We start from the raw sequence: 15,652 nt of genomic DNA on the forward strand, positions 1-15,652 counted from the left end.
ACAAATCTAAGAATATTTATGTCTTAGTAACAACACAATCCTACCCTCTATTTATTAGCAAACCTCTAACACACTCTACTTAGGAATTACCCTTTTACCCCTTTAAGTATTTAACTAACTAATTCCTATCAAAAAAATTTTACCAAATTATTTAACAAAACTCTTTAAGTTAAACCTAACTTTTTATTAACTTAATCAAATAAGCTCTTATTTAAAGCAAAAAAGTTGTATTGAGATTTGTGTAAATTCCAAGTAAGGTTCAATAATTCTTAGAAGCTCAGCAACCTAAAAACTTGCTCAATTAGTTTATACCATAACTAAATCCCAATGCATAACCAATATGATATTTATTACTTATTAACGATTAATTAAAACATATACAGATTTCAGCAGCTGTTAAATTGAAATGATTAAACCCAAAATCAGGTGATCATTCAGAAGAGAATTATAAGCAAACATTTATGAAGAACAAAACTGATAAAACTAGATAGAATCACAAGTCATAAATCAGCCTAAAGATTATACATAAAATTAGTCGAGTCTGCGAAACTGAAATCTAGGGATTTTAGCCAGGCACGGCTAAATCGATCAAAACAAATACATATAAAATCTAAACAACAAATCTTACTAAACGAAACTAACTGGTCGAATCGTATCCTTCAGGTCTTCATAAATCACCAGGAAACATAAAAACGCTAGAAATTTATCTAGAAAAAGTATGCCTTGATCTGGAAGTAAAGATGGTGTATTTATAGGTAGCACACAACATCAGATAAGGATACAGAGACTTACACAATCGTGTAAGTGGGAAACATGATCGTGTAAACATGAGAAAACGTGTTATGGGTTGGTTTAATGAAGTACGTTGCTATTTGATTGAATATATATAACAAAATTAGATACATGTGAATACACAAAAACTGAAAAACACACAATGGTCTCACTTTGTGAATAATTACTGGAAATTTTAGATATATATATATATATATATATATATATATATAGTAATAATCACATGTGTGTGTGTTAAATAATAAATCATTATGTATATTATACATATTAATCATTGAGTTGGCCGAGTTTTACAACATTGTTCGCTTCAATAAGGGGCCGATCGGGAAGTACTCGGATTCTGTAACTCGCATCGGTAATGGGCCGAGTAGCGAGTACTCGGATGAGTAATTGGCCAACTCGGTGAGTTTTACAACACTGATTAAAACTAACAGTAGATGATGTATAAAAAGACATCTAACAATATATAAATAGATAAAGTTTTAATAACAAACTAAAACATAGTTGTATAAATTTTAAGTAGAGAATCGATTATATAAATATACGTTTAACCAAAAAAAAAAAAAAAAAAAAAAAAAAAAAAAAAAAAAACTAATCGTATGAAATTCATGTTAATGATATACTAATAACATGCATACCAAGATATGTATCTAATTTAATGAAATTCATTTATTCTATTAAAAGTTAAAAAATAGAGAAAAAGACTAAGACACCCATTTTTAATTGATTATTAAACATTAGCTAAAAAGGTAAAAATTGTATATTCTTCAAAATATTCACATATTTCGTAGTCTCTTCAAGCGAAATAGGTATTCAACAATAAGACGATATTGTTTTCCCTGTTTTATGTTTCGGATCAACCGGGCCCTACTGGGAAAAGTTGAATTTGTCATTGGCTTTTTAATTTCGTGCATAGATGATCACGAAAAAACTAGTGCGAAATTAGTTTTTGGGACCATCTATTCATATGGTTTTTGTTAGTTTGAATATAAAAACACTAAAACGTCAGCTAAATGAGATGAAAGGAAATATAGATCGTTTATGTTTGAGTTTCAATCCAACCAAAAAGTGTCATTTTGTAAAGAAAAAAGGTCACACGGCTGTTTAAACACTGCATTCAAACATAAAAAATTAATCATTGCAATTTCAAACTATAACAATTAGATAATAAACATAAAACATCACTTAAGAATGAAATTTATCAAATGAAGTCCTCAATAAAACATAACTCTTAAAATCAACCAATATAAATCTTCCTCCACTTACCTGCATATCAAAAATAATAATAATAGTATCATTATTATCATCATAATAATAATATTTAAAAACAACTTAATATTCAATAAACAAGACAGAAATCATACAATGATGATTTCCCCACAAGTCTTGCTTTCAGCTCATTTGCTACAGCATCAATAAATTCTTCCGTGTTCAAATAATGCTCCCGACTTAGCCTGAACACCATTCAAAAATAAAAGTTAGTGAAATTACGTTTTTGCCCCTCTCAAATTCCCCATTTTGTCAAAGAGTATTAAAGACTTTTTGTCGAGTCACATACTTGGATCCATGAAGAATGAGTGCAAGATCCTTTGTCATCTTCCCAGATTCAACGGTTCCAATACATGCGGCTTCAAGTTTCTCAGTGAACTCAAGAAGCTTAGCATTGTTATCTAATTTTGCTCTGAAAATATAAAATTCTTTTTAGTAAAAATAAAATTACTTTTGTCAAAAAAAAAAAAATAAATAAATAAATAAAAATTTGAACCTGTGGGCCAGCCCACGGGTCCATGCAAAGATTGAGGCTATGCTGTTTGTGCTGGTTTCCCCTCCCTTTTGGTGAACCCTGTAATGACGTGTCACAGTGCCATGAGCTGCTTCAGCTTCAATAGTCTTTCCATCAGGACACACCTAACAAAATTTTAAAATAAAAACAATTATTTAAGAAAATTTAAATATTAAATTCGGAAATGGATCAAGAAAATATAAATAATGAAGCATACCAAAACTGATGTCATCAATCCAAGAGATCCGAAACCTGTAAATGCATGAAATTAAATTAAGTCGTGACACAAAAATCATATTTTAAAAGGTGACACATATTACTCTTTAACCCTTATTGTTAGTTTTGTTTTTTGCTTTATTGCTTGTATATATGCTTTATTCTATTTCCTATGTATACTTTTTCTGCTTTTGTTTGTGGGTTAATCTCATAAAAGACCTTATATTTTGTGTTTTTTCCGGATTAAACCTCAACTTTATTTTTTGCCAAAAAAGACCTTTTATTTTTTCATTTTTTCCGAAAAAAAAAACCTCAACTTTATCTTTTTTTCCGAAAAACCCCTCAACCTTCTAACCGCTTCCAAATAAACCCTCAACTTTTTTAGTTTTTCTCGAAAAACCTCACATTTTACAATTTTTTTTGGAAAAAATGACCAAAAGGGCCTAGATCGGAAAAAATGAAAAATACAATGTCTTTTTCAGGCAAAAAATAAATTTGAGGTTTAATTCAGGAAAAAAAAACACAAAATATTATGTCTTTTATGAGATTAACCTTTTCTCTTTCATGCTTATTGACTTATTGTTACTTCTGTATAATGCTTTATTGTTTGAATATCAACTTTATGCTTTATTGCATGTATATCTGCTTAAAAAAAAATTATCAGTATCTGTGGTGATATATGCTTTATTAACTGTAACACTGTATGTATCCGTGCTTTATGCTTTATTGTATATACGATTTATTTGTACCATTGTTGACCTATGTTTCTAGGTCATCTATAAAAGCAGTCTCTCTAACCCTGGTACACAGTACACAGAGTGTAATACTACCTTGAGCTAAGAAATCACTTTGAACATCACCATCATAATTTTTGCATGCCCATACATACCCTCCATCACTCTTAAGAGCATAAGCAACCATGTCATCAATAAGACGATGTTCATACCTACACATGAATCACAATTTAAAAGAAGAAACTCAATCATTAATGAAAATTTTATAAAAAAATTAAGATATTGTAAATAAATAGTTGATTATTCTCACCATATCCCAGCAGCTTCAAACTTTGACTTCCAGTTTCTTTCGTAGACTTCTTGAAATATGTCCTTGAATCTTTATTAAAAGAAAACGAAATACATAAATTGGAAATTAAATGTAGATATACAACAGACATAAATGAATGTTTGCATATATAGTTATATACCTTCCATCATATTTCTTGAGGATTGTATTCTTGGTGCTAAGATAAAGTGGCCATTTTTTCAGATAAGCTGTGTTCATTGAGGCCTCAGCAAAAGCACCAATCGACTATTTAAAAGTGTCAACAAAATAAAATATAAATTAGATTTAATAGTGGACATAACAATATGTTGAAAAAATTTGAAAATTAAAGGGCAGAATACCTCATCAGTGTTGTACATTGACAAAGCTACCCCTCCAGCACCAGTGAAGTTGTAAACCTCCAAGTCTATCTTTTCACCTTCTCCTTCAGGAACTGAAAAAATAAATCAAGACCCTTGTAAAATTTTGACATGAAACATGAAAATGTTTAAAAATTAACTGATGGTTATATATATTTTTTTCCTTATTAGGGGATTGCATTTTGAATAATCTACCAAATTATAGCACTAAAAACTACATTGCTATAAATAATTCGATAATTTTTTAAAGTACAATGTTGTAATAAGAAGAAATGAAAGTAGGATGCTATAATAAACAAATCAACAGAAGTACATTGCTATTTCTTGCATTAAACACAGATATTAATGGGGAGAGAAGTAACAAACATACCAAACACCAACTTTAGTTTCCCAGGTCCTTTAATCACTGCATCAGTAGCTTTGTATTGATCACCAAATGCATGTCTTCCAATGCATATAGGCTTTGTCCACCCTGTATATAAAAAAACCAATATATGAATATAATACCATGTTTTTTAAAAAAGAAATAAAAATAACAAACCATCTTCCAAATTGATAATATTCACCTGGAATTAACCTGGGGATGTTTTTGCAAAGAATTGGTTCTCTAAAAACCGTGCCTGAAGAAAATGCAAATTTCATGATCCCATACATACTGAAAACCATATTTGATGTGCACTTGAGGAATGACACTAACCATTCAAAATATTACGGATTGTGCCATTGGGACTCTTCCACATGCTTTTCAAGGTAAACTCCTTCATACGAGCCTCATCTGTAAATAAGCAATTCCATTCATTTTCTTTATACAAAAGTGATATTCATTGCCCTAAAAGTGACAGGATGGATTAATATAATTTACCTGGGGTAATAGTGGCACACTTAATTGCAACATTGTACCTAAAGTTTTATTAAATTAGTCAACATTGTAACAGAAAGAAATCAGGAAAAGAAAAGAAAATTATAATGAGTCTAGTGTTGATACAGACGTACTTGAGAGTAGCTTGAGCACTTTCTACTGTAACTTTATCATCAGTAGCATCACGATTAGGAAGGCCAAGGTCATAATACTTTATGTCAAGATCTAGAAAGGGGAAGATGAGCTGCAATAGATGATAATATAAACTACATAAGCAATATGATCCGAATAATCAGTATTCATCCTCAAAACAGTTAAAAGACAACCTTTTCTTTGATTGATTGCCAAAAGATACGAGTCATTTCATCTCCTGCATCAAAAATTGAAGCTATAAGTCCAGTGACTACATTTAGGAAATATGAATAACGCATACTAATTACTATCAGCCGTTATTCCTTGAGAACAAAATTTACACTACAAAACCAGAAGTTTGTATATAAAAGTTATGCTTCTGCTCTGCGAAAGATTAATCAACATAATTCTTTCAATTTAAGACTGTAAAATTCAATAAACGTATTTCCTGCTGAAAAATAGGAGATTAAATAAGGAAGGATTAAGAATTTGAGATCAAAATCAGAAAACAACGTTTAAATATTCCAACAATAAAACCTATAGAGAGAGTATAAACGATCGCTAATCATATCGTTCTATATGATCAATAAATTAACAGAAAACTAAAAGCGATCTGATCAATTTAACTTCAGTTAAGCTAAGCTTGAAAGATCTAAGCATCAGCAGAGAAGACATAGTGAGAAACAGAAGCGAAATCATAGATGTGTGTATGACTCACCGTCCATCTCAACGATGGGATTTTCAACCTTGATCTTGTTGAAAGCCATTTCCTTACTGACGGATGATCGGAGATCTGTGGGCCGGCAATTGAAGTGAGAAAGAGCGAGACGAGTGTGAGACAGTGATGGAGAGTTGGTATATGGCCAGTGAAGCAAGGGAAAAGTGACCTTTATATAACGGCTGCAGCCTTAATTTGACCCAATAGTATTATGAAGTCGATGCTGCAATTCTTGAATATAACGCCTATTAATGTTATACCATTTACAAAAACATTATAAAAATATTTCATGTTATTTGCACCGAATTTTTGTGTTCGGTTGTTCTTCAATGCCACAGAAAATATGATCCGGCGATAGAGCGGCTCAACCAGTTTGGGTCCTAACCAAAAATTGAGGTCCCTTATTATAAACTCTCATCCTTTCTATTCAGACTTGATAATTTTATTAATAATAACAATCACCAAGAAACAACTACAAATAAACAATAAGTAAACAAGAAAGTAATAGATTATGGATTAAAGATAATACTTACTTCTAGCCTGCTTGACACATTAAGTTAAATGGGAAACTCAAAACTAAACACTGAAATTTTGTGTAAGTAGGTAATTGAAAAACCCATGTCCCAATACGTGGACATCTGAACAATATATATAATAAAAATGTTTACAATTTGCTATACAAAGAAATAAAGAATTGCAACAAAAGACAATCAAGAATAAATGAGAAATAATCAATTTCTATTAACATCCCCCCTCAAGCGAGGCGGTGGTGGACCAAGACGTAGTTTGGAGCGAAAGAACTCAAATTGCGATCGAGGAACGCCCTTAGTGAAGATATTCGCCACCTGCGGCTCGGTTGGAATAAACTTAGTGTGGAGACGCCCAGACGCAACCAATTCCCGAATGAAATGGTAGTCCAAATCTATATGCTTTTCCCGTTTGTGAGCGACAGGATTCTGAGTGAGAAAGAGTGTACTACGATTGTCACAAAGTATTGTAGGCCGATTCGGTGGTAAGGCATGCAATTCACGTAAGAGGTGAGTAATCCAAATGATCTCTGCAGCAGTGTTTGCCATAGCCCAATATTCAGACTCACAACTGGAACAAGCGATAGTAGGTTGTTTCTTGGCACTCCAAGAGACCAAGTTTCCCCCAAGAAAGATGGAATATCCATATGTGGACCGACGAGTTTCCAGACACCGAGCCCAATCCGCATCCGAGTAGCCCAAAACTGATGTATGAGTAGGACGAGAAAAGGTAAGACCAAACGCCAAAGTGCCTTTCACATATCGAAGGATCCGTTTAACAAGCTTCATATGATGGACTGTAGGAGCCTGCAGGAACTGACTGGCTTGATTAACAGCATATGAGATATCAGGACGAGTGATGGTCAAATACTGAAGTGCCCCCACGAGAGACCGGTACTTAGTAATGTCCTGGCATGGGTCACCAAGAGAGGTGAAAGACTCATTCGCTGCTAAAGGTGTATGAACTGGTTTGGAGTCTAAAAGATCAGCTCGTTTAAGAATCTCCGTTGCATATTTGGATTGGGAGAGGAAAAGTTCATCGTCTGAGCGAGTAACTTGAAGGCCGAGAAAGTAATTTAGATCTCCCAAATCCTTGATGGAAAATTTAGAATGTAAACGAGAGATGAAGGAACGTAGCACAGAATCACGATTCCCAGTGAGGATGAGATCATCAACGTACACAAGTAGATACATGAGGCAATCATCTTGTAAGAAGACGAATAAGGAGGGGTCAAAACGACTACACCGAAACCCATTTTGTAAGAGAAAATTGCTAAGACGTTGGAACCAAGCACGGGGAGCTTGTTTGAGCCCATATAGAGCTTTATTTAAGCGACATACATAATTAGGAAAGCGAGAATCCACAAATCCCGGTGGTTGTTCCATGTACACAAGCTCATTTAACTGACCATGGAGAAAGGCATTATTAACATCAAGTTGATGCAACTTCCAATGATGAATGACAGCCAGAGAAAGAACTATGCGAACAGTAGCGGCTTTGACCACAGGACTAAACGTGTGAGAGTAATCAAGCCCATATGTTTGACTGAACCCTTGAGCAACGAGACGTGCTTTGTGTCGGTCAATTGATCCATCAGATAAATACTTTGTACGATACAACCATTTGGAACCAACGACATTGTGAATGGTGGGGCGAGGAATGAGTATCCAAGTGTGATTATTATGAAGAGCATTAATCTCTTGTCGCATTGCCTCCATCCAATGAACGGATTTAGCAGCCGTCTTGAAACCTTTAGGATCAGAGGCCGCAAACAACGCCGTATAGAAGGGGGTGATATTAGTAAAAGCCAAATCAGCCCTATGTTTAGGCTTGAAGATACCTGCTTTTGCACGTGTAGTCATTGGGTGAGATGGAGCAAGGGGTGGAACACGAGCAGCCATGGGGATTAGGGAAGACGGCCCATCAGAAGGCAACGGAGTGCTTTGTGAGGTCGGTGAAGTGGGTTCATTAGTGGGCAGAGGTGTTGGTGAAGTTGGTTCATTAGGTGGAGGCATATCATCATTGCAGTAGCCGCATCCAAGGGAAGGTGAAGGGGGTACTGATTTCGAGACAACTGGGGGAGCCGTGTTGGGTGAAATCAATGGGAAATCAGTTATGAAGGAGCCCAAAGGTAAGTTGTGGAAATCAGTTATGGAGGTTGTGCCACCAATGGATACGTGGACTCGTCAAAACGAGCATGATGGGTAATATACATACGAGACGTAGTCAGATCTAGACACCGATAGCCTTTATATTGTGATGAGAATCCCATAAAGACATACGGTATGCTGCGAGGAGTGAGTTTGTCAGCGGCATAGTCCCGAAGATATGGAAACACACGACATGCAAAGGTACGAAAATTTCCATACGTCGGTTGTCTAGAAAAAAGAACTTCAAAAGGAGATTTGCCATCTAATACCGGAGTGGGAAGCCGGTTAATAATATAAATAGCTGAGCTAAAAGCATCAACCCAATAAGCTGGCGGAACATGACCATTAAAAAGCATAGCCAATCCTGTTTCAACAACATGTCGATGCTTCCGCTCAACCCGACCGTTTTGTTGAGGGGTGTATGGACATGATAAGCGGTGGAGCGTGCCATTTTCGTCAAGTAGGCGACGAACATAATGATTGACAAACTTGGTGCCCCCGTCACTTTGAAAAATTTTGATTTTTCTTGAGAATTGTGTTTGTACAAATTTCATGAATTTTGAGAAGATAACATGGAATTCAGATTTCGCTTTCAATGGATATAACCAACCAAAACGGGAATAATCATCCACAAACAAAGCATAATATCGATAGCCATCAACAGACAAAACCGGGGATGGCCCCCATAAATCACAATGAACCAAGTCAAGTGGGTATAAAGCCCGTTTTTCATTAACGTCAAAAGATAATCGTTGTGCCTTAGACATTTGACAAGGCGAACACAAAAGAGGTTTAGGTAGTAAAGAAGTGACAGATAACCTCCCCATTTTATTCAAAAGCAAAATAATATCAAGAGCCACATGACCCAACCACAAATGCCATAACTCAAAGGAAGCCTTTAAGGATGAAGCAGCAACAAGGGCTTGAGGACAGGAATGGAGCACATATAACCCGCTTTCACATCGGCCTTGGGCTAGGACTTGTCTCGTGGAGCGGTCCTGAATATAGAAATTGGGATGGGAAAATAACACATCCAAATGATTATCAGCTGTCAATTTACTAACAGAAAGTAAGTTTTTTGTGAGGTGTGGGACAACCAATAAATCATTCAAACGAAATTAATTATGAACTAAAGTATGACCAATATGGGAAACAGGAAGCGAATTACCATTCCCAAAAATGACATTGGCAGGAGACGGTTGTGTAGTACCCGGAGTGACCGTATCCGAGGATGATGTCATATGGTCGGTAGCCCCAGAATCAACATACCAATCCGGGTGTGAAGGAGCAACAGGGCATTGAGCATGAAAAGCATTTGCAATATCGATACCGGGTGTACGAGGTTTAGCAGCAAAACTTGAAAATTGAGGGCAAACATTGGCATAGTGACCATTAGTACGACATAGTTGACAGTGGCGAGGTCGCCTACCACGTCCCCGACCACCATTAGAACCGCCACAAGAAGGCCGGAAGCTGGGGCGAGATTTATTTGAGGGGGCAGTGGAGGGGCGAGCCACAGAGAAAGCAGCAGCGGTGTGGGTGGAACCATGCAGTGATTTCAAGAACAACTCGTGACTCTCGGCTTGAGCCAAGAGGTCACGAAAGGAAGGTGTCGGTCGAGTGGTTCTCACAGCAGTTGAAAAAGTTTCAAACGAGGGCCCTAACCCGCACAAGAACCAATGTAACTTGTCCGAGTCATCAACGGGATGTCCTATGGCCGCCAATTGATCACAAAAGCCCTTAAATTTACCGGCAAATTCAGCAACAGTAGACGCACCTTTTACCGATTGACGAAGTTGGTCACGCAAGTTCTGGATCCTTTCAACAAAAGAGTTGTTGTATGCAGTCTCAAGCGCTAGCCAGATGAGGCGAGCAGACGGAAGGCCAACAATCTCAGCAAAGGCCTCCTCAGAGAGGGAGGCATGAAGGATAATGACAGCTCGTTGATCATCAATTGTCCAAGTGGTATAGAGAGGATTAGGGCTGGACTTGCCATCAGTTAGAACTTTAGTAGAGGGAGCGACTGCAGAACCGTCAATGTGAGGAAGAAGGTTCTGATAAGTAAACAGGGGTAGCATCTGATTTTTCCACAGAAGGTAGTTTGATGGAGATAACTTGATGGTGATCATATGAAGGAGGGTATTCATGGGGAGGGTATGATCTGTGGAGGAGGAAGACATAGTCGCCGGAAAAGAAAAGAGAAGAAGAAAGAGATTTCAGGGGAAAAAGGAAGCGTAAGAGGTGAAAAAGAAAGGTCACAGGGAACCGGCTGATACCATGTGTAAGTAGGTAATTGAAAAACCCCTGTCCCAAAACGTGGGCATCTGAACAATATATATAATAAAAAGGTTTACAATTTGCTATACAAAGAAATAAAGAATTGCAACAAAGGACAATCAAGAATAAATGAGAAATAATCAATTTCTATTAACAAATTTGTTCCAAAAACTTGAGCCGTCCCTATATAACAAACATGTAAAAGTTGTAAGTCAGAAAAAGACATTTAATATACAAGTTAATGTACAACTAATATTTGCGTCAGTGAATTGCATCATAATAGAATTGGTAGTAAGAAAAAAATGATTATGTGAGGATAATTGACCCACAATTGCTTAAGATTCCATTATAATAATCAAGATGATGTATCTTTGTTACTTATTCAATGTCCCTATTGATTGTACAACTAGTAAAGCTCACAATAAGTAGCTATAACTCCACATACTAATTGTTATCTATCTTCTAATTAGTACACAAGTTCAAAAGGCATCCGGTTAAATTTGGATGTAGATAATCGAATTGGTAATAAGAAAAAAAATGATTATGTGGGGATAATTGACCCACGGTTGCTTAGGATTCCATTATAATGATCAAGATGATGTATCCTTGTTACTTATCCACTGTCCCTATTGATTGTTCAAAAGACTGAGTTATGATTTTAACTTATAATCAATATCACTTATAGACTTTTAGAAGCTTTTGATTACCTAGTTAAACTTTATACCATAAAAGCATATAGATAAACTAATGCCACAATTCAAACTCATAAAAATCATTATAATGTTAGGTTAAAAAGATATGAATTGTTAACAAAATTATATAGCATCTGTTAGTATAGATAATGGAAATTGGAAAACATGAAAACTCAAAACATGAACTAGAAGTCGAAGATAATCATTAATCAGATAATCTGATAATGGAAACTGGAATCACTGAAACACATACCGTTTCAAACTTTTAGTTCCTCATCAGTTGAGGTCTTATCCTCTTGACACCCCTAACAGTGGAGAATCACAATCACTGAATCAGAGAATAGAGAACAAAAGGAAGAACATAGAGGGATGTTATGTTTATGCATTTCACTTTCAGACTAGATTCAAAAATAGAGATTGGAGGAGTAGGGACAGGAGGAGAAGTCGTTGATCCAAGAAGGAAGAAGATTAGAACTTAGAAGAAGACTAGAACTGATTAATCAACAAAATGTTGTGTTTTTTCAACGTGTTTTTGGAAATTGAATCGTCACTTCCCTCAGGCGTGCGTAACTATGGAATGATCGAGACTTTTTCTAGAGAAGAATTAATGAAGAAGATTTAAAATCAGGGGCCCTTTAGAATTGGGGGCCCTAAGCCCTTGCTTAGTTTGGTAAGCACTTAAGCTGACCCTGGGGATAGAACACAAACAATAGAGGTGGGCAGCCGGAAGTGGGGGGAGCAAAAGAAACTCAAATAGAAACCGACTGTTTAAGTTTGAGTTTTTTAAAAACCAAAATATTGGGTTTGGTTTCGGTTTTAGAAAATATAAAAACCAAACCAAAATATTAGGTTCTCCTCTGTGATATGGTAGTTTTGGTATATCACGCAACCAAAACAGATTTAAGATGACTGAGAAATTAAAACGAGGGTGTTGGAATAAATAAATAAATAAATAAAGGAATTTAATCGTTTTTAGTTCACCCAATATGGGTGGTAGAAGGAAAAAAAAGTTGGTTGACAAAGAATCTTCTCATGAAGAAGGAATGGATGAAGAAATAGAACATTGATGAAGTTAAAGGGCGTCAGTCAAGAAATCATTTGGATATGACGTTTAGATTTATATGGTTGAAAGAAAACCTCAAACTTTCAAAGAGATGGTCATTTCTTCTGAAGGACCTCAATGAGAAAAGGCAATTAAAAGTTAATTGATTATATCTTGCAATAGTGGACTTACCTCCAGCATGCAAACCACTAGGCTATAAACGGATTTTCAAGAGGAAAATGAAAGCATATGGATCTAAAGAATATGTGTAACACCAAGCTTCGGGTACGTTTCTTTTAAAAAGTTTTATTATTCAAGTTTTTAGATTTGGTAGCTATGACGTGGTGAATGAGATCCCACGACATGGCCATGGCCAGAAGGTGCGCGAAGATTAAGTGGGTGCCACAACGTGGCAACCATTTAAGGACAAACCCTAATTTACGGGGTTTGCGCCCCTATTTAAGGATGTGATAGCTAGGGTTTGCACACCCTCAGCCTCCATCGCCTCCCTTCCTCCATCCTTAAAACCCTAGCCTCCATTGTTGAAGTTCTTGAGTTTTGTGGTGATTTTTCGTGTTTTGAATAAGAAGAAGGTGATCCATGGGCATTGATTCAGCAAGAAACTCTCATCATCATCTTTGTTCACTTGTTCTGGACCATTGTAAGTGCCCAAGCTCAACCTTTATACATTGAACTTCTAGATTTAGGCTTCCATGCTAGTATTTTTATGATTGGGAAAGTTTGGATGAATGCATCTCATAAAGTTAGCAACTTTATCAATCCTCGAGGTCATTTTGGGGTTTGGTGTTGTAGAGGGTTATTGAGTTTTGGTAACTTTTATGAGATTTGAACCCCATTTTACACCATTTTAACCTAGTTTGAGTTCAATGCATGCATTGGACATTAATGTCTATAAAGCAACGATTTTTATGATATTTTGGGTGTAAGAATATCTTCTGGAAAGTATGAATGAATGACTTGAGGGATTAAGAGCTTAATGCAATAAGCTGGTCTGAGCGATTCCTACGACGTGGAGATTTGGCCTCCACGTCGTGACATTATGCAGTTTCACGACCTTTTTGTTGTGATGCTGCCACGACGTGACAAAGATTGGTCACGACATGGCAACCATCTTAGTTGACTTTTGACCATTAACCATTGGTTTTTTGACCAAGTTTGACTTTAGGTTAAATTTAGGGTTTTGGGATGTAGTTTGAGATGTGGTCCTTGTTTGCTGTATAGGTGACATGTAGTGCTGGTTTTTGGATCTATGGTCGGTGTTGTTCTACTAGACTGTGTGGTGAGTTTTCTCACTATATTGTGTACTACAATATGTGTCTTTGTGTATAGGATGTTGTTATACTGTAGTGATATGTTAGATTGGTATATCTATATGATTACTTGTATTTGATGGTTATTTATTATCTGTTTGCATATGTGGACATAATGTTGTTGGGTTGAGGCGGTACGACTTTGTGCTATAGGTCAACAAACTCGAGGCAATCCAACCATGTGTTGTGGGTTGGGGGCAGTCCAGTCTAAGGTGTGGGCCCGGGGGCAATCAGTCTGATGATTGTGGGCCGAGGGACAATCCAGTGTTATAATGTGGGCCCGGTGTGCATGCATTATATATGTATTGTCGTGTGGGATATTTTGGGGGAACTCAATAAGCTTTGGTTTACAGTTGTGGAGTTCAATGCTTTTTAGGTACTTCAGATGATCGAAGCAAGACGAAAACATGATCGTACATATACTCCTGCCGATTTATGTTTTGAGAGATTATTTGATACTTTGAATGTAGGGATTTGATTTGAAAACAAGGGTTTATTATCTTATGTTTTTTTGTGGAAATGTTTTATAAAAATGAAAAAATTTATGATGGTTTTTTAGGATGTTACAATATGAGAAATCGGTGACACAACTCCATGTGGTTTTAATGAAAATAGAATATTTTAAATTTGGAATTATATGATTGAGAAACGCACAACGTTTTCTCAAAATATCATCTTGGATTAAGTTGTAAAAACTAATAATAGTTTGATAAAATTACAAAAATGGTCCCTATGGTTTACCAAAATTCACAAAGTCAGTCCCTGCTAATTATTTTGATGCAAATGGTCCTTGTGGTTTACAAAACTTGCAAAGTTGGCCCTTTTTACTAACACCGTTAGTAAAACGCCGTTAGGGAATGAATCTGTAAGTGTATTTTCGTCTTTTCAAGTGTAAAAGGACTGAATTCGTGACATTTGATAAACCACAGGGACCATTTTTGAAATTACTTTGAAAAAGACAATTAAATTGCTATGGGGAGGGATCGAACTCGTGACTTCCACCCTTCTATTTTGCTCAACGATTTAACCACTTAAGCTAAAGGCTCACTTGGTTTTTACCTTCTAAAACTCATTTATATAATAATAAATCGATAAATCATAAACAATAAATAAATTAAAAAAAACATTTTTTTACATAATTCTTTTAATAAAATAAAATGTATTTTAGCGTATTATAAAAAAATACGTTTAGAAAAAGTATTTATTTTTATGTATTTATTTTACATAAAATGTTTTTTTAATAAAACATTTTTTACATATTTATTTTTATGTATTTATTTTACATAAAATGTTTTTTATGTCTTTAAAAAATATGTTTTCGTATAAAATGTTATTACGTTGTAATGAAAGGCAAAATCGGCCGAATTGGTTTTTTTTGGCCCAATCAGTTTTCTAAAAACCGTTTTTCGGTTAAAAAAAAAACTTAACAACAATTTTGTTATATGTATTTAAACAATTAATATTTTTTTTATGTCACAAGTAGTGTTAATTATTGTTATTTTAAAAAAATATATCTTTATTTCTTTTCATCGTCATTTTAACCATACGATTTAGAACTAGCGGTTAAGTTGAAATACGTATTTTAAATAAGACATATAATCGAATAGGTTTTATAAGTGTTTTTAAATACATATAACCGAAAAAAGATTTTTAGAAATACATAAAACAACATATTTTACGTAAAATAAATACATAAAAATACGTTTTATTT

At 35.2% G+C, this 15,652-nt stretch overlaps 1 protein-coding gene across 1 annotated transcript; it reads right to left on the reverse strand.

Annotated features, from left to right (window-relative positions):
* Positions 1–1,908: 1,908 nt before the first annotated feature.
* On the reverse strand, positions 1,909–6,129 carry LOC145160025 (isocitrate dehydrogenase [NADP]). Its single transcript, XM_079079085.1, has 16 exons — positions 5,922–6,129; positions 5,398–5,441; positions 5,206–5,315; positions 5,075–5,112; positions 4,910–4,987; positions 4,779–4,832; positions 4,583–4,684; positions 4,195–4,286; positions 3,996–4,099; positions 3,836–3,904; positions 3,622–3,737; positions 2,793–2,827; positions 2,558–2,700; positions 2,351–2,473; positions 2,157–2,246; positions 1,909–2,058 (listed from the first exon to the last, which is right to left on the reverse strand). Exons 1-16 carry the CDS (start codon positions 5,968–5,970, stop codon positions 2,055–2,057), a joined length of 1,251 nt encoding a protein of 416 aa, XP_078935211.1. The 5' UTR covers positions 5,971–6,129; the 3' UTR covers positions 1,909–2,054.
* Positions 6,130–15,652: the final 9,523 nt, after the last annotated feature.

This window comes from Lactuca virosa, chromosome 2 (genome assembly GCF_052849685.1).
Source record: "Lactuca virosa cultivar CGN04683 chromosome 2, Lactuca_virosa_CGN04683_v6, whole genome shotgun sequence".
Classification (NCBI taxonomy): domain Eukaryota; kingdom Viridiplantae; phylum Streptophyta; class Magnoliopsida; order Asterales; family Asteraceae; genus Lactuca; species Lactuca virosa.